The sequence below is a fragment of the Nycticebus coucang genome, chromosome 10 (assembly GCF_027406575.1).
Source record: "Nycticebus coucang isolate mNycCou1 chromosome 10, mNycCou1.pri, whole genome shotgun sequence".
NCBI classification, from domain to species: Eukaryota; Metazoa; Chordata; class Mammalia; order Primates; family Lorisidae; genus Nycticebus; species Nycticebus coucang.
This window is the reverse complement of record NC_069789.1, coordinates 110,135,917-110,159,507: the sequence shown is the minus strand read 5'-3', so window position 1 is coordinate 110,159,507 and position 23,591 is coordinate 110,135,917. Positions and strand designations below refer to the sequence as shown.

At 53.2% G+C, this 23,591-nt stretch overlaps 2 protein-coding genes across 3 annotated transcripts; one reads left to right on the top strand and one right to left on the bottom strand.

The window, feature by feature from the left end:
• The first annotated feature begins 1,479 nt into the window (after positions 1–1,479).
• On the top strand, positions 1,480–14,308 carry LENG8 (leukocyte receptor cluster member 8). Of its 2 annotated transcripts, XM_053608052.1 has the most exons (16): positions 1,481–1,608; positions 3,661–3,753; positions 4,432–4,606; positions 4,963–5,064; positions 5,812–5,922; positions 6,551–6,803; positions 7,376–7,517; positions 7,784–7,987; positions 8,361–8,639; positions 8,716–8,856; positions 8,996–9,281; positions 10,192–10,293; positions 10,377–10,445; positions 10,544–10,673; positions 10,755–10,962; positions 13,024–14,308. In XM_053608052.1, the coding sequence occupies exons 2-16, from the start codon at positions 3,716–3,718 to the stop codon at positions 13,184–13,186; spliced, it is 2,403 nt and encodes an 800-aa protein (XP_053464027.1). In that variant the 5' UTR covers positions 1,481–1,608; positions 3,661–3,715; the 3' UTR covers positions 13,187–14,308. The 2 variants fall into 2 exon arrangements, with proteins under 2 accessions (XP_053464026.1, XP_053464027.1); XM_053608051.1 differs by having other exon boundaries at positions 1,480–1,608; positions 10,755–14,308.
• Positions 13,930–22,234, bottom strand: CDC42EP5 (CDC42 effector protein 5). Its single transcript, XM_053608063.1, has 3 exons — positions 21,995–22,234; positions 21,453–21,597; positions 13,930–16,991 (listed from the first exon to the last, which is right to left on the bottom strand). Exon 3 carries the CDS (start codon positions 16,989–16,991, stop codon positions 16,530–16,532), a length of 462 nt encoding a protein of 153 aa, XP_053464038.1. The 5' UTR covers positions 21,453–21,597; positions 21,995–22,234; the 3' UTR covers positions 13,930–16,529.
• Between the last annotated feature and the right edge of the window lie 1,357 nt (positions 22,235–23,591).

Below are 23,591 nucleotides of genomic sequence, written 5' to 3'. Positions count from 1 at the left end.
AAGGATTTTTAGGGCAATGGAACTACTATGTATAAAATTATTGTGCTGAATGCATGTCATTATGCATTTGTCAAAACCTATGGAACCTACAACACTAAGAGTGAGCCCTAATGTTAACTCAAGAGGCTCCGGCAATAATGATGTGTCCATATAAGTCCATCAGTTCTCATCAAATGCACCACCCTGGTTGATAGTGGGAAGGCTGTGGGGACAGGCTATATAGGAACTCTGTACTTCCCTAATTTTTGCTGTGAACTTAAAACTCTAAAAATAAAAAAAAAAAGCCTCTTTTTTGTTTTTAATTTTATTTTGAGACAGAGTCTCACTTTGTTGCCCTTGGTAAAGTGCCGAGGCGTCACAGCTCACAGCAACCTCAAACTCTTGGGCTCAGGCCATCCTCCTGCCTCAGCCTCCCCAGTAGTTGGGAGACGCCCGCTACGATGCCTGGATAATTTTTCCATTTTCAGTAGAGACGGGTCTCGCTCTTGCTCAGACTGATCTACTCCTGAGCTCCAGATCCTCCCACCTCGGCCTCCCAGGGTGCTGGGATTGCAGGTGTAACTGTGTACTGTGTATTGTTTTTGCCACTTTTCTTGGCAAATCTAAAATGTTCCAGAACAAAAAATTTAATATTTTTAAACAAATAAAAGGATGGAAAAAGATCTACTATGATAGCACTAAGAAAATGATGCGCATTTACCAAAATGACATGTAGTTTCCACGCGAGTTCATCATACTAGTAGAAAATGGGAAGAAAATTATCTCTTCAACACTGTTCTGTCACCTACAGTAACTACAGTGACCAGTCCCTTAACTGGACTGGATGATTTTACCAGAGTCCTAGATGAAAACAAAAAGTTACTAGCGACAAGTTCAAAGAAATGCCGGTTGACAGCCGTAGTCCGATACCTCAGCCTGATGTCAATAGCCTTTCAGGACCCAATGGGTGCCCACTTTTACAGACACCCACCTCTTCCCTCCAAGACACAGCGCCCGCTTCCACTCCACCACCTCGCTAGACGCTGCCCCCTCCTCTGCCCTCCGCACCCCACGCTCGCTCCGGGTCTCTCCGCAGAACTCCCCTTGCCGTTCGCCGGGTGCGGCCTTCTCCCGGGTTTGTTTACTAGGGATGCTCCCACTTCCGGGTGGAGGGTGTTCGCCACCCTCTTTCTTTGAGTTCATCATCCTCTCTCCCCTGGGCTTCCATATCACTGTGCTACAGATAGATTCACAATTCTCATTTCCCTAGTTTACAATTTAAGATTAATAATGACTACCACTGACTCAGTCAAAACAAGTCAGCGTCGAAAGGAAGCAGGCGAATCCACCCTGCCGTGCTTGTCCCCTCGGGGCCACCGTCCCCACTTAGACTTCCGGCTTGCCGTAAAACGTTATGCGTAACACGTAGGCTGAAGGGCGGGCCTCAAGTCAAACTGGAGGCCTCCATTGGCTGGGCAGAGCCCGAGGGAGGCGGGGTGAGGCCTCAGCGTGACGTCAGAACGCCGAGATCAGGACGTCGAAACCAAAGGAAGACAGGAACCAGCCGGGTGGCCGAGCAGTGTTGTGGCCGTGTGGTTTTCGCTTTGCGTCGCTGCTTAACGTGTCCTGGTAGCTAAGGGCTGTGGTTGGTACGGGAGCGGCGGGCGGAGGTAGCATCTTCTTTTCGACTTGCGTCCCGCGAGCCCCAAGGTCTTCTCGGCCGTCGTACCAACGGGCTCCGCGCGCGAGCGTCGGCAGGGTGTGGCGGGGCCGGGGCCTTCCGTCACTGCGCCTGCGCGCCAGTTGGGGGTTGGGGTAGGGTGGGGGCTCGCTATCGGACACTAGTGCGCGTGCGCCGTCGTCTTCAGTTTCCTGCTTCCGTCTTTCCGAATTCCCAGCGTCCCGAGTGCTTCGCACCACCCCGACCTCCCCATTGACTGACCAGTTCTACGGGGCTGACGGTGTTGCCCCGGTGACAAGCGTCCTGGACGGTGGCTCCAGGGGCAGTCGTGGGGATCCCGGCGGCGTCCTCCTTTCCCTTTTCCTCAGCCCGCGGGACGGCCAGGTGCTGCCCGGATCCTACGCCTTGCTTCTAGTTCCTGTCTCTGCTATTCAGATCCTCTCGGGAGCCTCTCTCCAACACCCTCGCTTTATTTTCCTGCCCCAGGATTCCCTCACCCTGTCCCCCCTGGCGATTCTGTTTCCACCCACATTCTGTGTTTTCATTAAGGCCTTTGCTGCTTCTGGCAACTTTTTGGAAGGCTTTTGAGTTCTCTCAGCGGGATTCACTTGTAAGCCCACCCCTGCTTTTCAGTTGTCCCCTCCGGAGTTGAGGCCTGTCAGTCCTTGACCCCAAGACACCCCTGCACTTTTCTTCCAGTCATCTCCACCCCATTACTACTTTTCTGTAGATGTTTTGGGTCTACTTAAGCATCCACAAAACTTTATCTCCAGACCTTCAACCAAGTGAATCATCTCTGCTCTCTTCCAGGCAACTCTTGCTTCTAGTGATCCTAGAACACTAACAACTCAGTGTTCTCCCAGGCTCAGCCTCTCCTTTCTCTTCTCAGTGCTTTGCAAAATAGGTCTGTTCTCTGTCCTTTGGGGACCTTTTTTATTGTTATTAGTTTTTTTTTTTCTTTGAGATAGTCGCACTCTTTTGCTTTTACCGTGGGTAGAATATAGTGGTGTTATCATAGTTCACAGAAGCCTCAACTCCTAGTTCAAGCCAGCCTCCACGGTAGCTGAGACTATAGACACCTACCACAGTGCTCGGCTTGTTTTTCTATATTTAGTAAAGTTGGGGTCTGGCTCTTGCTCAGGCTGGTCTGGAACTCCTGAGCTCAAGGAATTCACTTGCCTCAGCCTCTCAGAGTGCTGGGACTACTAGCGTAAGCCCATGCTCCTGGCCCCTCTGGAAATCTTTTTGAAATCAGTCTTTAAATGCTTTCTAAGAACCCATTTGTTCTCATCAGGGTTCCCTTGGGCATGTTCAACTTCCCCTGGCTTCTAGGGGTTACATCCAGAAATCTCCTTTTCCTCTCAGAAACTTTTCTCCATTCTTTATTGTTCTCCCAGGCTCAGCCTCTCCTTTATCTTCTCAGTGCTCCCTTAAAAGGCTTCTCTCCTTACAGAATTCTCAGAAATTTTTCCATGCATCTCAGCTTTAAGTGGTCTCCCCAACTTTGCCAATTAAAGCACCCTCTTCTCCTTTCACAGCCCATATTCTTTCTGGAATTGTTTTTAGATCCTTTTCCTCTTGATTGAGGCTTCCCCACCCCACCTTCCCTTTACTCATGTGGCTTTCAGACCCTTCTCCTTGGGGCATCTTCCCCATCTTCTCCATGCCTTTCTTAGGATTCTCCACACACCCTCCCTTTACTCATGTGGATTTCAGATCCTTCTCTTTCTCTTTGGAAAGTCCCTTCAGACTTCTGTTTTCAAATCCTTCCTTTTCTAATTGCAGCACTATAGAGTGACCAAGGGCTTTCCCTCATACTCTAGCCTTTTTAGTGCATACTCAGAATTCTCTTCAGATTCTTTACCTCAGTGGCTCCTTGTGTTTCCAACTTCCCTTTTCTACCTGGCTTCTCATGAGTCCATGTGCCACTGCTCTCCACTGCTCTCATGACGTGTGTTTAGCTCCTTCTTGAGCCTTCCTAACTCGTTCTTTTTCTCTAGACAGTGAAAAAGCAGTCTGGCTCCCGAGGTCCACCCCTTACACCCCAAGGTCCAGATGGCGGCCAACGTGGGTGATCAGCGTGCCACGGATTGGTTAGTGGGGCTAGAGGGACAGGACAGCCAGGGAGGGAAAGAAAAAGCGAGACTTAGTGTTGTCCTCTGGGGTGGGACCTCACACAGTTTTAGTAATGCAACAGTCCCTATGGCTGGGGGTGTGGCCAAGAAGGAGGGACACATTTGGTAATGTGGAAAGGAGCAAGTCTTAGGCTCTCTTGAGTTTTCATTCTCAGTATGGCGCTTGCTTTGCAGAATTATGGTGACCCATTCAGGCAGCTGTAACTAAGAGGCACCCGCCAACACTCAGTACCCAGTCATTTGTCTTTCCGCTAATTCCATATTTTTTCCAAAACAGTGTAATAACCTACTGACTGGGGTGGTGTCAGAATTCTTTGATTCATAAAAGATTTATGCCTAGTAGGACTTATGCCAAGTCCTCTGTTAGGTCCTGTGGGTGTTGGTTTATTTGTGTGATTTAAAAAACTGTTTGCCAGGCATTGGGATAAATATTTTAAGTAGGTAATCACATTTCTCACTCACAGAAGCCTCTGAAGCAGAGCTTGGTTATAAGTAGAGCACAGGTTAGAAAACTTAGGCTCAGATGGGTAGTAGAAGTGAGAGCTGAGATTTAAGGTCTGTTATTTGTCTCTAGCCATCTTGCCCACCTGTATGCAGTGGGAAGAACAAACTTGACTTGATGTCTCCTCTTTGCAGGTCCTCTCAGTACAGCATGGTGGCTGGGGCAGGCAGAGAGAATGGCATGGAGACCCCAATGCACGAGAACCCAGAATGGGAGAAGGCCCGCCAAGCCCTGGCCAGCATCAGCAAAGCAGGAGCTGCCAGTAGTTCTGCCAAGGCCAGCAATAATGGGCCTGTGACCAGTGCACAAGTGAGAGGGCCACAAAGCCTGGGTCCCCTGCATCTGGGAGTGCTGTGGGAGAGGCACAACTCCATGTGCCCTCGTATCACTAGGGTGGGGTAACAAAGAGATGTTTTAGGGGACCTAAATCTGATAAAGAAAGCAAGAGAAACCCATGGCATGATGTGGTCCTGAAAAGGGAAAACTCCGTTTTGTCCCTAACGTACCTGGGTCTAATGGTAGAGATTAGTGGCTCTCTTTGCAGAGACGTGGACCCAGTTCCGTCCCTCGCAGTTAACCTGTATAGAGGCCTGCCCGTTGGGGGCTGGGGGACTTGTGGACGCCTAATGTCCACACTGACAGTGGCTGGGCCTCTGTTTCCACAGTACGTGTCCCAGGCGGAAGCCTCAGCCTTACAGCAGCAGCAGTACTACCAGTGGTACCAGCAGTACAACTACGCCTATCCCTACAGTTACTACTACCCCATGGTGGGTGCCAGGGGAGGGGTTTGGTGGTGGGACAGGGCTGTGGAGGACAGGATGGGCCTCAGGGTAGTTGATGGATTGGGGATGTCACTGAGAGCTGATCAAAAACCCTCTGTAGCTCTTTGCCCATGAGATAAATTCCAAGGTCCCTCCTGTAGCCCACCAGGACCTACGTACCTGGTTTTGGCTCCTCTCCTCGTGCTCAACCCACCATTGCTTTAGAGCCCACGTTGGTGGTTGTCTAGTACTCTCTTGCTTTGCCTTGTGTGACTTTTTCCTGTCCCCACTTGGTAGAGGTCTGTGCTCAGATAATGCCTTCTCATAGCCTCTCCCTGGTAGATTGCTATTTAAAGTAGCATTCTTGCCCCTCAGCATGTTCCTCTGTTCCTTGGTTTGCCTTTTTTTGTTTCATTGCACTTAACTGCTGGACACGTTATCTGTACATGTCTGCAACTAGGCCTGTACTTTGAGTGCAGACTATATCAGAGTAGGGGCTTGCGCCTTTTGTTTCTTGTTGCATCATAGTGCTTAGCAGAGTTGACTTTCAAAAGTATTTGTGGAGTAGATTCTTGTGAGAGCTAGTGTTCAGTGGGATGTGGGTGGATGGAAGTTTTCCTTTTCTGAATACATGAGAGGATTTGGCGCATTTGTGCAGCAAAGGTAAGGTGTGAGGGTAAGTGTAGAGGCATGTGTGGATGGGAGGAGAGAAGGAGTGGGCCTGGTGCTGATGCTCCCTCCTGGCCTCTGCAGAGCATGTACCAGAGCTATGGCTCCCCTTCCCAGTACGGGATGGCCGGCTCCTACAGCACCACCACGCCCCAGCAGCCATCAGCACCCCAGCACCAAGGGACTCTGAACCAGGTAGGAGCCTAGACCTGGGAGTGAGCCCTCCAAGTGCAGTCAGGACCTGTCTGCATTTCTGAAGCAGCTCTGACTAACTGCATGTCTGAAAGTGAGAAGGCGGGTACCAGGAGAGGGTGGGGCGTTTTTGTGCTCCCAGCATGCACACACACAGGCTGGCTTTGCAGCTAAAATGCAGCTTGGAGAACTGGTGGGGTTAGTGGCCAGGGGCTAGACAGATCTGGTTTGAATCCCAGCCTACCCCTACATGACCTGTGAGTCACGTGACTGCTTTGCAAAGGACCAGAGAGAGCATAATCACATGTGTCCTGATAGTCTTGGTCAGTAGCTGCTGGGGTGGGGTGCTGTTCTGTGTTGGCTACGCTAGTGTGGAAGTGCTGCCAGCTGCTATTCACAACTGGGGCCCCAGAAAAGTTTTTTCGCCCCTCGGAGCCTGGGTGTGAAAAGGGTCCATGTTTAAAGGACACACCTCAGAGTCACTGAGTATCGACAGTGGAACACATGGGAGGCTTACAGAATTGAGCACTGACTGTTGTTGTCACAAAAAGGTGGTGATGGTGTGCTGACTGCCATGACAGCCAGTTCAGGACTCTGGCCACCGACACCCAGTGCCTGCTTCCTTCTATAGCCCCCAGTTCCTGGCCTGGATGAAAACATGTCCTACCAGGCACCCCCCCAGCAGCTGCCAGCAGCCCAGCCCCCTCAGCCTGCAAACCCCCAGCATGGGGCTCATGCTTTGAGCAGCGGCCCTCAGCCCGGCACAGCCCCAGCCACACAGCACAGCCAGGCGGGGCCCACCACAGGCCAGGCCTATGGGCCGCACACCTACACTGAGCCTGTCAAGCCCAAGAAGGGCCAACAGCTGTGGAACCGCATGAAGCGTAAGTTGACAAAGCTATGTGGAGGCCTGAGGGGTCAGGTCCTCACAGAGCTGTGAGGTGGGAGGCTCAGGGTGCGTTTGTCTTGTGTCTGAGTATTATGATGGTCATAAGGTTGGGGATGGGTCCACTCTGGAACTGGCACTTGCATGCTAGAGTCCTTTATTTAGTTACTTATTTTAAGACAGTCTTACTTTGTCACCTTGAGTAGAGTACCATGGCATCAGCCTAGCTCGTAACAGCCTCAAACTTCTGGGCTCAAGTGATCCTCCTCCTCCTTGAGTGGCTGGGACTACAGGCATCTGCCACCACACCCAACTAATTTTTCTATTTTTAGTAGGGGGGGGGCACTCTTAGGCTGGTCTTGAACTCCTGAGTTCAAATGATCCTTCCACCTTGGCCTCCAAGAGTGCTGGAATTACAGGTGTGAGCCATTGTGCCTTGCCTTGGAGTCCTTTTTTAGAAGGACTTCCATGCCAGAATCCCTGTTGCCTCTAAATCGTTCATTCTGTTTCTGGGGAACCCCTAGATGTGCCCAGGGAAGGGCTTAACTCCAGCTTTTGCTGTCCTCACAGCAGCCCCTGGGACTGGAGGTCTCAAGTTCAATATCCAGAAGCGACCGTTTGCTGTCACCAACCAGAGCTTCAGCTCCAATGCAGAAGGCCAGCATAGTGGCTTTGGCCCCCAGCCCAACCCTGAGAAAGCCCAGAACCACAGGTGACAGTGCCCCTCCACCTGTGCTGGTCCCCACGTTCTGCACTCAGGGTCTGTGGTCTGATCTCACTGCATGCTGCCCTTCCTGAGTCTCAGTGTGCTGCTCTGGAAAGGGGGAAAGGATCTTTTCCCAGGAGTTCATGAGACAGAAAGGGAACACCTTGCTATATCTGGGCTGTGGATCAGTGCAAAGCGTGATAGTGGTCATGGTGTTTGCAAGGGCTTGGGGCCCTTCCCAGCTGAGTCCCCAGCATCTACTCTCCCTACAGCGGCCCTTCTGCCCGGGGAAACCTGTCTGGGAAGCCTGACGACTGGCCCCAGGACATGAAGGAGTATGTGGAGCGCTGCTTCACTGCCTGTGAGTCGGAGGAGGACAAGGACCGGACAGAGAAGTTGCTCAAGGAGGTGCTGCAAGCCCGGCTACAGGACGGCTCTGCCTATACCATCGACTGGAGCCGGGAGCCTCTACCAGGGTAAGCCTAGGCCTGGTGCTGAGGAGGGACCAGGCTGCTAGGTGCCAGGCACTCCCAAGAGAAATGAACCAGAAAGCTGTATTTGGAGGGGGGTGAAGTCCTGGCTGTGGGGAGGGCTGTAGGGGGAGGCGAGAACCTTGGATGCAGGGGAGGTGTGCATTGCTTGTGGTTAAGAGCACCCTCTGGACACAGAAAACCTGGGGTTTGCATCCCATTTCTGCGCCATATTAGCTGAGTTACCTGGGGTAAGTGCCTTTCTTTCCTGAGGTGGTATGTCCCTGGGGTGGGTTGGTAGGTGAGGTGGAGGGAGCGGGGTATGCATCCTGCCAGTGTCAGGCTGGGTTGGTGATGCCCTATCCTGCTGTATCTTCAGGCTAACCCGGGAGCCTGTGGCTGAAAGCCCAAAGAAGAAGCGGTGGGAGGCCCCTAGCAGCCTTCATCCTCCTAGGGCGGCAGGCTCAGCGACAAGGGGTGGGGGTGCCCAGTCACAGCGAGGGACACCAGGGGCTGGGGGTGCTGGCCGAGCCCGGGGCAGCAGCTTCACCAAGTTTGGCAACCGCAATGTCTTCATGAAGGACAACAGCTCTTCTTCCAGCACAGATTCCCGTTCCCGCTCCTCCTCCAGGTCCCCGACTCGCCACTTCCGCAGAAGGTGCCAGGGCTCTGGGCGGAGGGTGGTCGGGGCTGGGGCTTACTTCAGGGCTGACCTTTGCTGCTGCTTCACACAGTGACTCCCACTCGGACTCTGACAGTTCCTACTCAGGGAATGAGTGTCACCCTGTGGGCCGCAGGAACCCGCCCCCCAAGGGCCGGGGTGGTCGAGGAGCCCACATGGATCGGGGCCGAGGCAGGGCGCAGCGTGGGAAGAGGTGAGACTTGGGAGGGTGGGGGGGTGGATTGAGACATAGGCCAGGGCAGAGGGTTGTGGGCCTGTGGGGTGAGGAGGTCTGGACTGGAAGACAGTTCGTTGCTGAGATGCTCCCTTCACTGCCCCTGCTCCCTTCCTAGGCATGATCTAGCTCCCACCAAACGCAGCCGCAAGAAGATGGCAGCCTTGGAGTGTGAGGACCCCGAGCGTGAACTGAAGAAGCAAAAGCGGGCAGCCCGTTTCCAGCATGGACACTCCCGCCGCCTGCGCCTCGAGCCCCTGGTGCTGCAGATGGGCAGTCTGGAGAGCAGCGGGGCTGACCCTGACTGGCAGGAGCTGCAGATTGTGGGCACCTGCCCAGATATCACCAAGCACTACCTACGTCTCACCTGCGCCCCTGACCCATCCACTGTGCGCCCTGTGGCAGTAAGTGCTTGGACATGCAGGTCTGCTCTGTGAGGCCTGTGGAGCTAAGCCAGGGAGGGTGACAGAGGCCACAGAGGGAGGTATGGTTTGGCATAGAGGTATGGTTTGGAGGTATGGTTCTGACTCTGGGAAGATGCCACCACAAAGGCCCTTCACGTGCCTGGCCAGAGATAGCAAGGTTGGTTGACATTCCAAGAGGTGAACCAAGGTGGCTTTGTTTGTGTCTGGTGCCCTGCAGTTGAGGGTGTATGACCTTGTGAGAGTCACTTGGCCTCTGAACCATCGTTCCCTGCTTAGGAGATGGGGAGAGTAATGCTACCTTTTCCTACTAGGCTGTGAGGAGCAGCGGGGTGGATGTACCTCAGCATTTCAGCTGAGTTCTGAAGTAACTGTAGTGACTGTGTCACTCTAGTGATAGCCGTGTACTTACACAGGGGACAGGTGTTGGGTATTTATGCTCATGTGTGCTTCAGGTTGTTTTGTTTGTTTGTTTTGAGACAAGAGTCTCACTATGTCTCCCTCAGTAGAGTGCTATGGCGTTACAGCTCACAGCAATCTCAAACTCCTGGGCTGAAGTGATTCTTTTGCCTCAGCCTCCCGAGTAGTTGGGACTACAGGCGCCCACCACAGTACCCCGCTATTTTTTGATTGCAGTTGTCATTATTGTTTAGCAGGCCTTGGGCTAGGTTGGAACTCATCAGCCTCAGTGTATGTGATAGGTGCCCTACTCACTGAGCTACGGGCACTGGGCCTTCAGGTTGTGTTTGTTGATTTGGTAGTCACCATATACATAGCTTTGGGGAAACTTATTTTTAAAACAACAAATTAGTGGAAATGTCATGGGTTTTACCGTGATCTCGCTCTCCCCTCCTTTGTTGTACTCTGACCCTTACTTCAATTCACTTCCCAGGTTTTGAAAAAGTCACTGTGCATGGTCAAGTCCCACTGGAAAGAGAAGCAGGACTATGCCTTCGCGTGTGAGCAGATGAAGTCCATCCGGCAGGACCTGACGGTGAGGTGTACTCCAGGAGGACCTTGGTCTAGCCAGTCCTGCCCCAGCTCCCTGTGACTCGTATTCTCTCCCTGCTGCCCCAGGTGCAAGGTGTCCGCACAGAGTTCACAGTGGAGGTGTATGAGACCCATGCCCGCATTGCCTTGGAGAAGGTAGGTAGACCGCTGTAGGCCTCCCCATCTTCCTCCCCTGTGGCCGTTCTGCTTTCTGTGACCTCACTTTGCCTTCCTGCCCCTGCCCTACCTTCTAGGGAGACCATGAAGAGTTTAACCAGTGCCAGACGCAGCTCAAATCGCTGTATGCTGAAAATTTGCCTGGCAATGTGGGCGAGTTCACTGCCTACCGGATCCTTTACTTCATCTTCACTAAGAACTCGGGAGGTGAGGTCCATTCCCCAGGTGGCGGCCTTGATGTTCGGGTTTGAGCCCTGTTGACCTAACCTCCTTTGTCTTGGGCCCTAGACATCACCACAGAACTGGCGTACCTCACTCGGGAACTGAAGGCAGACCCCTGTGTGGCCCATGCCTTGGCACTAAGGGCGGCCTGGGCACTGGGCAACTACCACCGCTTCTTCCGGCTCTACTGTCATGCACCCTGCATGTCCGGCTACCTCGTGGACAAGTTTGCAGACCGGGAGCGCAAGGCTGCCCTCAAGGCAATGATCAAAACGTATGTGGCGCTGAGCTCCCCTCTGACCTCTGCACTTTTGGCCCTTCTGCCTCACAGTGCCCCTTGGACACACTCACCATCCTCAAGTCCTCTCTCCCTAGTCCTGACCTTCTCTCACACATCTTTCTCCACTCAGCCCTCCCCAACTTGGCCCCTCTTTGCTTCTCACAGCCTCTCTCTCTCTCTCTGCATTCTGGGTCCCTCTATGTTTTCCTCCTCCTCCTCTCTCCATTCTTATCTCTGCTCCCAGGTTCCCATCGTTCCTCCTCCCTCCATTCTTATCTCTCTTCCTGGGTTCCCATCTCCACCCCGTTCTGCACTTCTCTACCTCTTGCTCACACCTGCCCAGATCCTAGTCTGTCTCTGGGCTCTGAGCTCCCGCTCTGAGGTCTTTGTCCACCTTTCACAGGTCTCATTATGCTCAGCTCTATAGAGGTAGACCAGACAGCTTTTACTCAGGTCATTCCCATGCAGCTCCTTTGAGAGTGCCCAGGAATGTTTAGGGGACACAGAGGTGGGTGGCTACCCTGAGGGTAGTGCTGAAAGGCTCTCTGGCAGCCTGGCCTGCTCAGTGACATTGTTTGCCAGACATTGTGTGTAGCTCACCAGGGGCACCAGGGGGTTGCTCGACTCGGTTAGACACGTGGTGCCCAGTTCAGGGATTGAGTTGACCCAGGGAATGTCTGGAGGTGTTTTGGTTGTCAGGGCAAGGGGATGCTACTAGAGTTGAGTGGATAGGAGCCTGAGCTGCCACTGAACATCTTGCAGCACACAGCCCCCACAGGCCATCTGGCCTTAAGCATCAGTTTTGCTGAGGTTAAGAGACCTCAAAGAGGTCAGTTGGCAGGTCTGAGGGACTTCAAGTGCCAGGCCAGCTGACCTTCCTGTGGCAGTAGTAATCACAGGATGATGTGGAACTGGAGCTGGGCCATCAGCCTGCAGATTAAGGAACTCTGGGATCTAGTTGTGGTCAAGCCAACTTTAGGCAGAGGATGAGGCAGGGTAGGCCCCCAGGAGCAGAAGAGGACAGGGGGCAGTACATGTTCAGGGCCTGGTAGAAGGAGGCAGCCAGGCTACCCAGTCCCCCTGTGGCTTCATGGGCCCTGCAGTGGGCAGATGTTGGGACTTCAGTGCTGCACGTGGTATATGGTTGGGTGAATCAGCCTTTGGCTGGTGACATGGCCATGAATGTCCCTCATGGGTAGAGTCCTGGTTTGTCACTGGCCTTGGTCTCTCAGTGCCTTCCCACCTAAGAGGCTGGCACTACCAGTCCACGGCAGGCATCCTTTCTCAGGGCCTAAAGCTGTGTCCTTGCAGAGGCTGCAGGCTAGGAGGTCTGGGACATGGAGAAAGCAGACAATCCCAGGGCTATGACTTTGGAGCAGTGCTGGCTTCTAGTGCTTAGTTCTACTTGCTGGTTCCACACATTTTCCCTAGTGTGTGTAAAGGGCCAGGCAGCTCGACCTGTAGAGAGGGGTTCATCCAGTGAGTTAATGGAGGAGGCCCTGGCGACAACTGTGTCCTTGGCACGTGTCAAGTGTTTAACCAGTAGTGTCTCTTTTTGATAGCAGCCAGACATTGCTGCTTTCAGAGTATAGTGATGAGTGCTGACCAGTACACCTTGCCTAAGCTCCACCTCGCCTAGGCTCCCAGAGGGCCTCTGACCAAGGGCAGGGGAAGCGGCAAGGGGTGGGGTTCCTGGGTGGCACTGGCAGCCCTGTTGTCCTGTCCTATACCATGTGGTGCTCCCTCCATCTGGCCCCTACCCCTCAGCCAGCAGAGAAGCCTGCTGGGCCCTTCCCCTCCTGTCCCCTGTCCTTCCTGGCCCCCTGCACAGGTAAGTGAGGGTGAGGGGGGGCACAGCTGGGGTCTGGGGCCACCAACCCCACCCCGGGCCCCCCCAAGCCTGTGAGGTTGGAAGGATGGGAGGGGGTGGAGGAGCCAGCAGATACCATGCTGAGGAAACCTGTGGGTACCCGAATGGGGGGGCCTCACCCCATGTTCGTGGGGCCCTCCCTTGCCCACTGCCCACCTCATCATGTTCTCCTCTTGTCTCCGTAGCTTCCGCCCTGCGCTGCCTGTCTCCTACCTGCAGGCCGAGCTGGCCTTCGAGGGCGAGGCCGCCTGCCGGGCCTTCCTAGAGCCCCTGGGCCTGGCCTACATGGGCCCGGACAACTCCAGCATCGACTGCCGCCTCAGCCTGGCGCAGCTGTCAGCCTTCTGAGCACCCAGCGAGGATGGGGGTGGGGGGTAGGGGCTGTAGCCCCCCAACACCGCCTTTGCGGATTTTTTGAGCCGTGGACTTGGGTTGTAAATTATTTTGTGGGATCAGGCTCCAGGAAGGGCCACTATCCCTGCCCCTGTTTTCCGACCGGGGAGTCTGTACAGAGATTTTTTTCTACATTTTTATTTTTTGCCTCAAAGGGATGGGATTGGGGAAGGAGGGGGTGGGACAGTGGGGGGTGCTGGGGGCATGGTCTGTAGGCCTGTCTGTCACCTTTCACCTCCACTAATGCTGTCTCAGTGTTTTTTCTCTCTCTCTTTCGAGCTTGTACTCCGGTACCCAACCCGGCGCCCTGGCCCATCCCATGCCAGGGGGGCCAGTGGAAAGAAGACAGGCCGTCCAGCCGTGCCCGCCTGCAGCGGGGGCACCCAGCAACCAGCCCACCGCCTGCTGCCTCATCTGCCTCATCACAGACTCTTGTCCAGCCCTCTGGGGCCTCAGTGTGTTGGGGTGAGGGGAGCTGCCTAGAGACTGTGCCTCACCCTCCGCCCTCCACCCCAGAAATGCCAATGCCAGCAAGCACCACCACCACCAGATCCACCACCACCGCCACAGCGCACTGAGGACTCCGGAGGTCAGCGCGGGACCTCGCCGGCCGGGCCGCCTCGTCTCAAGTTGTATTAAGTTGTCTCCGTGTCCCCTCTTCCCTGCACCCCCAATGTTTCTTCTGATTTTTTTTTTTACCCTTTCCGTCCCTCCTCTTCCTGCTTCCTGTTCCTCCCTCGGTTCAACACAGGTAAAACGGTCACCCTCCCTCTCCACCTTCATGGATCACCAGCTCACTTCATGTTCTTCTCTTTTCTTTTTGTGTGTGTTTATTTCAGTTATTTTTCTTTTTCCTCCCCCTTTTCTTTTTGGCCCTCCCTCCCTCTTCTGCCATGTAACTGGAGGATGTGCTGAGTTTGCAAACAGCTGGACTGTCGGGCTGCTTTTTTTCCAGATGTTTTTCCTCTGCCTCCCTCCGCCCTCTTCTCCTCCCCCCCTTCCTTCATTCTTTCTTTGGAGCACTGAGCACCATTTGGAAGCTTGAGAGAAACCAAAATTAAAGAGAGAGAGAGAGAGCATGAGCTTGCTCCTGCTTGGACTGTGGTTGGTCCTGAGGGTGTTTGGATCCAGTTTGTCTCATTGGAACTCTGGGAATGTTACTGCAGGATGTCTCAGGCAGGGGCTAGTAGGAGCACCCTCTACTCTCCCCCCAAGGGCTGGTTCCCCACTTCCAGACTCAGGCTGTACCCAGCCTTAGGGAGGAGGACTCCAGGAGGCACTGCCGGGGTTGGGGTTGGCAGGGGGTGGTAGCTGTAGCACACGCAACCCCTTGGCCTTCAGCCTCTGACCCTCCAAGAAGAGCACTTTTGCCATGTTTCCTGGTGCTAGGGACAAAGCACTTGGTGGCCCAGGAGTACCAGATCCTGGAACCTCAGCTGGGGGATCCTTGAAGCCTTGGGACCAAGAGGGCTGGTCTCAGGCCCAAGTGCACTGTGGTCTTTCTAGGGCTTAACAGCCACAGCGGGCCCAGCATCAAGTGCAGGGACTGTGAGCACCAGGTGTTCCTGCACTTTGGCAACTTAAGCCTATAGCCCAGAGTTGACCGCCACGGGGACCACGCAGTGTAGGAGGCAGGTGTGGGCAGAGTACACAGCACTGGCCCGAATGGCCCTTCGTGCTCTGCTCAGGTCCAGAACCCCACCCCGCTGCTGCCTGCCCAGCAGCTTCGTGGTGTTGACAGCCACTGTTGGCTTTAGTGTCTCGTCCTTTCTCTTGTGAAGTGCCCTCTTAGGGGCTGGTGTTACCAAACTGGCAGCTAGCCCGGCCCCCTTGCGGCTTAGCCAGACCAGCTTTTTCTGCTCCATTCTCAGGAGCAGCCCAGGCCCTCTCATGCCTTTGACTCCGTGCTCCTCCATTCAACGCATGCAGGCTGGTGCTCGGTTGCCAAACCTGAGCTGAAGGCAGGTGGGAGTGAGGTGCGGCTGCGCGTGGTGCTGTGGCTGGGTGGGCAGCTTGTAGCTGAAGGCATTGAAAGGCGACTCGTAGACGTCCAAGAAGCGGCCTTATTGGCCCATCGAGAAGGCGGGGTCGAGGCGCGGGTGCCTGCTGCGGCTGTTTGACCCTGGCCTGAGCCTGCTACCCGCGGCTAAACGGCGCTTGCGCCCGGAGGGTTGGCGGCAGTGGGTGCAAAAGTGGCTGTGGCCCTCGCGGAAGCAACAGCAGGTCGGAGGGGACGTGGGCTCCAGGGCTGAGGCTTCCAGTGGCAGCTCTGGCTCTATAGTCGCCGCCGTGGCTGCGCAGATGAGGCCACCTGCGTCGAGGGCAGCCTTGCCGGGACAACGTCTTAACCCGACGTTGTGGTCAGCGACCCGCGCTCCTGAGCCCCCACCCTCCGGTACTCGAGAGGACTGTCCTGCCTGACTCAGGTGGAGGGCCTGACACCTCCGCCCCGGACCTCCCGGCAGCGCCCTCCTACGGTGCCAGGAATCAACGCCGCATCTCCATCCCCTGTGCGGCCGTCCTTGTCGCCCGAACTGCGAGGAAGTCTGGCCCCTCCCCTATACCAAAAGATGTCCTAGGGTGCTTCCTCCCCTGTGGGGGATCTTAATAGGACCCCGCCTCCAGGCCAAGTAATTTACATCTGTGGCCCTGACCCTCCGGAAGCCTTAAAGAGCCTGGACACTTAGGCGCGCAGACTGAATTTAGTAGTCCAGACTTGGGATGGGGTCTCTTCCCTCCCTCCCTCCGGCCGACACACTTTTGGGGTACAAGACGCGAATACCCCAAGGGGGTCACCACCCTTGAGGATCTGAAAGTGTTCCCAGCCACTTCCTTCTGCCGTTCTTCCAGTAGTAAAAGGCGATGTCCTCCTAAGATGCGAAGGACCAGGAGGCTGAAGCTCGCCGGGCCACAGCCCTCAGCCGGCTCTGCCTCGCCCCGTTGGAGGTGATGCGGCAGGGAGTACCACGCCTAGCAGCAGGCCTACGGTGCTCAGTAAGAGTGAAAGAGCCCAAGGCAGCGGCCAAGTCTTGAGCTCGCTCTCTGGGTGGAGCAACAGATGGCCACGCCTGTAGACTCTCTTAAAGGAGACGCAACCCACTCTAAGGCAATCATCCAACCTGGACCTAACTTCAGGTGACACATCTGCGTCTCTAAGGAGTCGGGACTTAATATTACCCTCCCCGTTACCCAGCCCCCCAGTGCGAAGTGTGCAGTCAGTGCCCCGGGTACAAATCTTAGCCATTTATGTATACAGAACTGGGATGCGGGGAGAGGAGGGTGCAAGGATTCGGGGCGCTTAAAGGCCGATGACGTCGTCCAACTCGAGGTCCGCGTTGGGGCAGCAGCGGGCCCTGGGGTGCCGCGTCCCGGAGTGGGGGGCCACATCGGGCTTGGCGGCTGCAGCCACTGGACGCGCTGCGTCCATGACGCCTAGTACCGCATCTAGCATGGAGGGGCCCAAATCCAGATGGAAGGACAACAGAGGGTCAGCGGGCGCCGGTGCGCTGAGGACGGGCGCTGTGGGCTGCGGGACGGCGGGCGGCGCTGCTGTGCGAGGGGCGCCTGCAGGTGACGCCCGGGGCTCGGGGGGCGGCCCGCCGCCATGGAGGCTCAGGAAGGAGGTATCCCCGAAGGCGTCGCCCCCGCGCCCCACGTGCAACGTGTGTCGAAAGTCGCCTAGTGGCGCCGAGATGGACAGGGCGCCTCGATCTGGCCGCTTCTTGGGCTGCGTGGGGCCCAGCTGCTTCAGCACCGGCATCTGTGAGGGGCATAGGGGAGTCAGCGCTTCCTCCACCCCGGGAGTTCCCGATTCTGCGTCCCCAGCCCAGGGCCCAGCCAGCCATGCGGTTATCTCAAAGGATGCTGTTGATAAGAACAAGATGATGGTGGTATTGTCCCCATTTTACAGGTGGAGAAAATGAAGCTCTGAGAGGTCCAATGCACACAGCTGCTGGACTAAAATCTCAGATTCAGATCTAGGTTTGCCTAACTCCAAAAGGCACATGGTCACCGCGCTATGCCGATCCTCTTAAAACCTAGTATTAGAGCCTTCCTATAGATCAAATAACAACAAAACTACTTCACAAACCCTTGCAAGCACTTCCCAAACTGACTGATAGAAAACTTCGGCTTGTCAAAAAGGGAAACCCCAGGCCCCTCTCCTGAACACAAGGCTGACATTAGGCAAAGCAGGCACAATGCCTAGAGCTCAGGACCACCATTCATGGCAGAAGAGGCCCACGAAGGCTCTGCCCAGAGTGCACAAAAGTCATAATGCAAACCTGCCTGAAGATACTAATTCTTACGGTGGCCCTAGGGATCTGTTATTGGCAACCGCATTCTATAACTTGAATTACAAGTTACAATCTGAATAAGCAGATTCAAACAACCGGAATCAAAAGGGGAAGGGCAGCACCTGTGGCTCAGTGAGTAGGGCGCCGGCCCCATATACTAAGGGTGGCGGGTTCAAACCCAACCCCGGCCAAACTGCAACAAAAAATAGCCGACGTTGTGGCGGGCGCCTGTAGTCCCAGCTACTGGGAGGCTGAGGCAAGAGAATCGCCTAAACCCAAGAGCTGGAGGTTGCTATGTGCTGTGACGCTACGGCACTCTACAGAGGGCAACGAGTGAAACTGTTTGAAAAAAAAAATGGGGGGGAAATCCTAGCACTCTATGAGGCCAAGGTGGGTAGACTGCTAGAGCTTAGGAATTTGAGACCAGCCTGAGCAAAGTAAAACCTTAGTTATAAAAAAAATATATAGCCAGTTATTGTGGTGGGCACGACGTGTAGTCCCAGCTACTCAAGAGACTGAGTCAGGGGGGTTGCTTGAACCCAAGAGTTTGAGGTTGCTGTGAGCTATGACACCAAAGCACTCTACTGAGGGCAACAAAATGAGACTCTGTAAAAAAAAAAAAAGAAAGTGTTGGGGGAAAAATTTAGAAAAACAAATCAAAGCATTATAACTTCTACTTACATAATTGTATTTGCTAATATAAGTATTCTAGAGGTTATTCAAAGTATATAGGAGGCTGTGCATAGGTTATATGCAAATACTAGTCCATTTTATATATGAGACTTAAACATCCTTGGATTTTGGTATCCATGGGATTGCTGAAACCAATCACTCTCATCCCCACACCACCCCAGCCCCCATAACTACTAAGGAGCAACTGTACCTGATTTTGAAAGACCATGGCCTAATAATATGATGTCTCATATTTTGTAACATAATAATAAAACAAATTCCCCTGAGTTAAAAAAAAAAAAATCACAAGATTGGCATAAACTTAAAGCTGGCAGCTTGTGAACTGTAAACGAAGAGCTCTTGTGCTCATGGCTAACCCCAATCCAACGGTAAACAGAAATGGAGCCACCCACTGTCCATATCCTGGAACTTGGCTGTTTTCTGAGGAACTTCTGGGAGGGACTTCGATGACCTTGTACTTTTGTTTTAACAGTCACTGTTATTATAATAAAAAATTCTTTCTATTTCAATCAGAGCCCCACCCTTTGGCAGCCATATGAATTAGGATAAATTACTTTATCTCCCTGTCTATCTCTCTGTAAAATAGATAAAATAACACTAACTTCCTTGCAGGGCACATAATAAAACTCAAGCAAAGAAAACTATATTTGTAATATGTGTAGTCCAAACCAATTGGTAGTGCTTATACCGGGGGAAGAAATGTGTCCCTAAACAATAATGTGAAACAAAAATTAGATTTGATAAAACACTATGAGGAAGAAAAATCAGCCAGCATTGGTTTTATAGTAACAGGCACCCTGGGAAGTACTGATAACAATGTTGTTGAAAAATTAAAGCCAAAAGGATTTAAAATAATTGTTGATGGCTGTATTCTGAAGATTTCCCTCCACCTGCCCCCTCCCCACTCTCTTTATATTTATTTCTCTGAGGAAACCAGTCTTGGTTTACCACCTCTACAGTGCATATCAAATATCTCTGACCTCAACTTAGATAAATAAATATCTATTTTATCGTAACCTAGCACATGATCACTACTCACTCCCTCCCTCTTTTCCCTTAATGGCAACAAAAATGTTATGAAACAAGACTTCTTAGAATAGACACTATGACGTTTTCTATTCTGATCTGTTTTATTTTAAAATGTTGAACTCAGCTCCTTAAAGAATCTGAATCCACAGTTTAAAATAAAAATTCTTTCTAGGTGCTGGCAGAGCCTATTGTCTCAGCATTTGTTCTGCAGTGAGTGAGAGGTAAAAGGAGTTGAATCCAGAAACCCAACTGCTCACATTTGGATCTGGGTGGTACCTGATTGGTGTGTGGCTTTGGGTAAGTTACTTAACCTTTATGACCTTGTATCCTCATCTGGAAATGAAATCATACTAATATCATGCTTCATAGCCCTTCTGCAAGGATTGGCGAAATAAGGCCCATGTAACTGACACATAGTCAATATTCAATAAATAAATGCTCGGTGGAGTCTCACCTGGGAGCGTTCAAACCATGGCCTAGAGAAGGAAGCAAATGCTCAGGGAGAGTATGGGACTTGCCCAAGATCACAAAGCCATTTTCATGGGACTCTAGAGCCTAGTACTGTCTGCTACCTCTTGATCACACCCCTCCCTGACAGCTGTCAGCTACTATTTCTCAAAGCCCAGCTCCCAGCTGGGTCCCTTGTTCCACCCTTCCACCGCCCTAAAAGTCACCATCCTTTGCCAGCACTTGGCAACATATTAGGGTCCCAGTTCCTGACAATTTTGCCATTTCCTTTTTGTGGGACCTCAAGCTATCCTTCTCTCTCTCTCTCTTTTGAGACGGAATCAATCTCTGTTGCCAGGCTAGAGTGCCATGGTGTCACAGCTCAAAGCAACCTCAAACTTTTGGGCTGTAGTGATCCTCTTGCCTCAGCCTCCTGAGTAGCTGGAACTACAGGGGTGCATCACCATGCCCAGTTAATTTTTCTATTTTTAATAGAGACAGGGTCTTACTCTTGCTCAGGCTGGTCTTGAACTCCCCATCTCAAGGGATCCTCCCACCTCCACCTCCCAGGGTGCTAGGATTACAGACATGAGCCACCATGCCCAGCCCAAGCTATCTTTCTCAACCTAAGCCTCAGTTTATTCCTCTGAAAAACAGGAGTCAGAATTCTTGTCTGTTACAACACACCAAATAGTATACTCATGATGCTGACATTTTATTTCTGAAACACTTATTCTGGGTCAGGCACTGGCATAAGTGCTTCACAAGGATGAACGAATCCATTTAATCTTCAGAACAACCCAATGAGGGGGGAAATTATGATTATAATGTCGTTTTACAGATATGTGATGACCGAGACACAGAGAGGGCTAAGTAACTTGCTCTGGGTCACAGAACAGCAAAGGCTGGGGGCTGGATTTGGAATCCAAACAAACTCCGGAGTCTAAGAATGATATTATATTGCTCAGAGCCCTCCGTAGGAGAGGGTGGGTGTGCAGCCCCATGGGGGAAAAATAGTATTTGATTTGATATAAAGGCCAGGGGCTTCCCTACACGGTGGCTCTCCCTCCACCCCTTTTCTCTTTTTCATTCTACACAAGAACAAAGAGGTAGAGCTCATTTTCAAATGCCACCTCTTCTCCTGAATAACTTTGTGACCTTGGGTAAGTCTGTTCACTTCTCTGGGGCTGAGTGTCCTCTTAAATAGAAGGCTGTCCCTCTAGTCGGGTTGTGGAGCTTGATGTAGTGGTGTCATGCCTGGAAAAAGTTCCTCACGGGCCCAGGCTCACGGTACAGAGGGGCTGTTGTTTGTGATCAACGCGAAGCAGCCAGAAATCCCGGCACAAGGATGGGACCCCGGGACGCCCTGTCCGCCTCCACCCACCCTCTTTTTCCTGCCCCCGCAGGGCCACCGCTCCAGCTGCAGGGATGTAGGGGTACAGCTGGTTTGCCTCTGTCCTCTCTCAGAGCCAGCCCCGCCAGGACGGAAATAACAACCCGCTCCGGATCCCGCCCGACTGGTTCTCAGACCCAAGCGACAGGCAGGGGGGTGGGTGGGGCCGAGGCGGGGCCCAGGGACCCAGGACTGGGCGACCACCGTACCCTCCCACCCCTCTCCCAGTCTCCCCACGACCAGTTCGGGCTGCATCGCGCGCTTCCTGAGGCCACGTGGCTGCGGCCGGGAATCAGGCGGCCGCCGACTTCTTGCCCTTCAGTTGATCCCCCTACGACAGGACCTTCCCTCCACTGCCCCTTACCTCGCGGTCCTTCCTGAGCCGGCCAGGTCCACTGCCTCGACTCGGGCTTCCACTGGGACCCCCTCCGTCCCCAGCTTAGAGGCCTCCTCCGCCTCCTGGTCCCCTGCCCGTGCCTTCTTCCTTCTTCCTTGGGGCGGGACCTCACCTGGCAAAGAAATGCCATGCGGAACCCGGAGGGGATTAGGACCCAGGCATCTGGGCCTGCAGTGCCACCTCCTCAGGCCGCCTCTTTGCCTCTCAGGTCCCTGGAGTCTGAGCTCCTAGCTCTCTTAGGCCCTGTCAGACCCAGGGGTCCCCGCAGCCCCCCTCCCTCAAACCCAAGGGTCCCCCTAGCCTCTCCTCCCTCAGACCGAGGGGGCCCACTAGCCCCTACTCCTTCAGACCAAGGGGTCCAGACTCCCAACCCCTCCTTCAGTTCCACTAGTCGGGTCCCCAGCCCCCTCCTCCAGACTCAGGAGTCCCAAGTCCCCAGCCCCCTCCCTCAGTCCTGAGACCCTTAAGCTTCAGTCCCGGTAGGCCTTGACTTAGGGTCCCTTCTTTACCTGCACCGGGAACTACAGTATCAGCCCCTCTCGGGGGCCATGGTAAGAGCCCAAGCAGCTTCCGAATCACCACCAGGTCCAGCTCAGTCCCCAAGTAGAGAAGGCACAGGCCCCTTCCAACCCTCCTTATTCCCCAGAAGTTTGCCGCTGGGATTTAAAGCCCTAGAAAGCTGCGGTGGAAACACCCCAGGCCCCACTGGGCTGAGTGTGGGTGGAGGAGGCCGGACTGGAGCCGACAGAGGGGTGGGGGATGGACAGGGCCGCCCCCAGCCAGGCCCCTCCCCTTGCCCAGCTTGGAATTTCCTGAAAATGGGGAAGTCCGGTTGTTTGGAAGAGTAATTTCTTCCAGATTGCAGCTGTTGGGGTAGTGGGAGGAAAGGAGAGAGAGGGGGAGAGAGAGAGAGAGAGAGAGAGACAAGGTCGGAGAGTGAGCCCAGCCATTGGATAGAGGTGGTCTGAAAGAGGCAACTGGGCCCTGCTTTGAGAAGTTTCCTGGACGGATGTCCCTACCTGAAGCCACTCTTCATAGTACTCCGTAGAAAGGTCATATTTACTCTCAGGACCTGTGTTTGTTGGAGACAAAAGAGAGTTAGATTTGGGTGACAGGAAGGTTCTTCCTGGGCCATTGCAAGGCAGGGCCTGATGGGTAGGCTCAATGGGAGGGAGGTGGAGGCCCAGGTGGGTGCTAGGCTAGGGAAAGGGAGTTGGGGGTCAAGGTGGGGGCTGGGTCTGGGAAAGGGAGGTGGAGGTTCTACCTCTAGCTAGGGCTGGATTGTGGGGAGAGAGAACAGAGTCAATTTAAGTGATAACAAGGAAGTGTCCTTGTATTGGGTATTGAGGGAAGAATGGGAGTTTATTGAGCCCAGGAGAGGAGGAAGGACATTGGAGCTAGGTGGGGAAGCTGGGAGGGCCAGAGGGCACTCAGACACCCGGTGGCGCTGGGTTTACCTGGAGAGGCCAGCTTGAAAGTCACTGGGAACTTAAGACATTGTTCTGGAGGCATGGGGCACCTACAGGGAAACAACAAAGTCAGATCCAGGTATGAGAAAGTTCCCTGGGATCCATGTGGGGGAGGGACTGGAGCAGGCTTGGACTCATCTTCCACAGCACAATTTAAAGGGGTGGCAAGCAGTCACCAAAAACTCAGTAATCTAGAAAAATAATCTATCTAAATTACTGATTTTTATTAAGTATTTTTACTGATGTAAAATTCACATTACGTACAATTCACATTACGTAAAATTCACATTACATAAAATTGAACATCTCAAATGTACAGTTTGGTAACATCTGGTGCATTCATATCATTGTGCAGTTATCAATTCTGTTTCCAAAATTTTTTCATCACTCCAGAAGAAAAGCTTATAATGTAGTCCTTCCATTTTCCCCACTCTCCAGCCCCTGGAAACCATTACTCTGAGTTTTTTTATTCTACAGCTTTACCTGTTTGGGGCATTTCATATACATGCAATCATACATAGGGCAGCCTGGAATATTTGGCCTCTTTCAATTCAGTATATGTCCATGCTGTATACACATATAGATTGTTAATACATGTTACAAAATAAAGAGGCTGTCAAGCCTAGAATCTGTGGGG

Coding starts and splice junctions, on each gene's coding strand:
- LENG8 (XM_053608051.1), top strand. CDS start 3,716: ATGGCGGCCAACGTGGGTGATCAGCGTGCCACGGATTG. Junction 3,754..4,431: donor GATCAGCGTGCCACGGATTG/GTTAGTGGGGCT, acceptor TCCTCTTTGCAG/GTCCTCTCAGTACAGCATGG. Junction 10,446..10,543: donor CCCGCATTGCCTTGGAGAAG/GTAGGTAGACCG, acceptor CCTACCTTCTAG/GGAGACCATGAAGAGTTTAA.
- CDC42EP5 (XM_053608063.1), bottom strand. CDS start 16,991: ATGCCGGTGCTGAAGCAGCTGGGCCCCACGCAGCCCAAGAAGCGGCCA.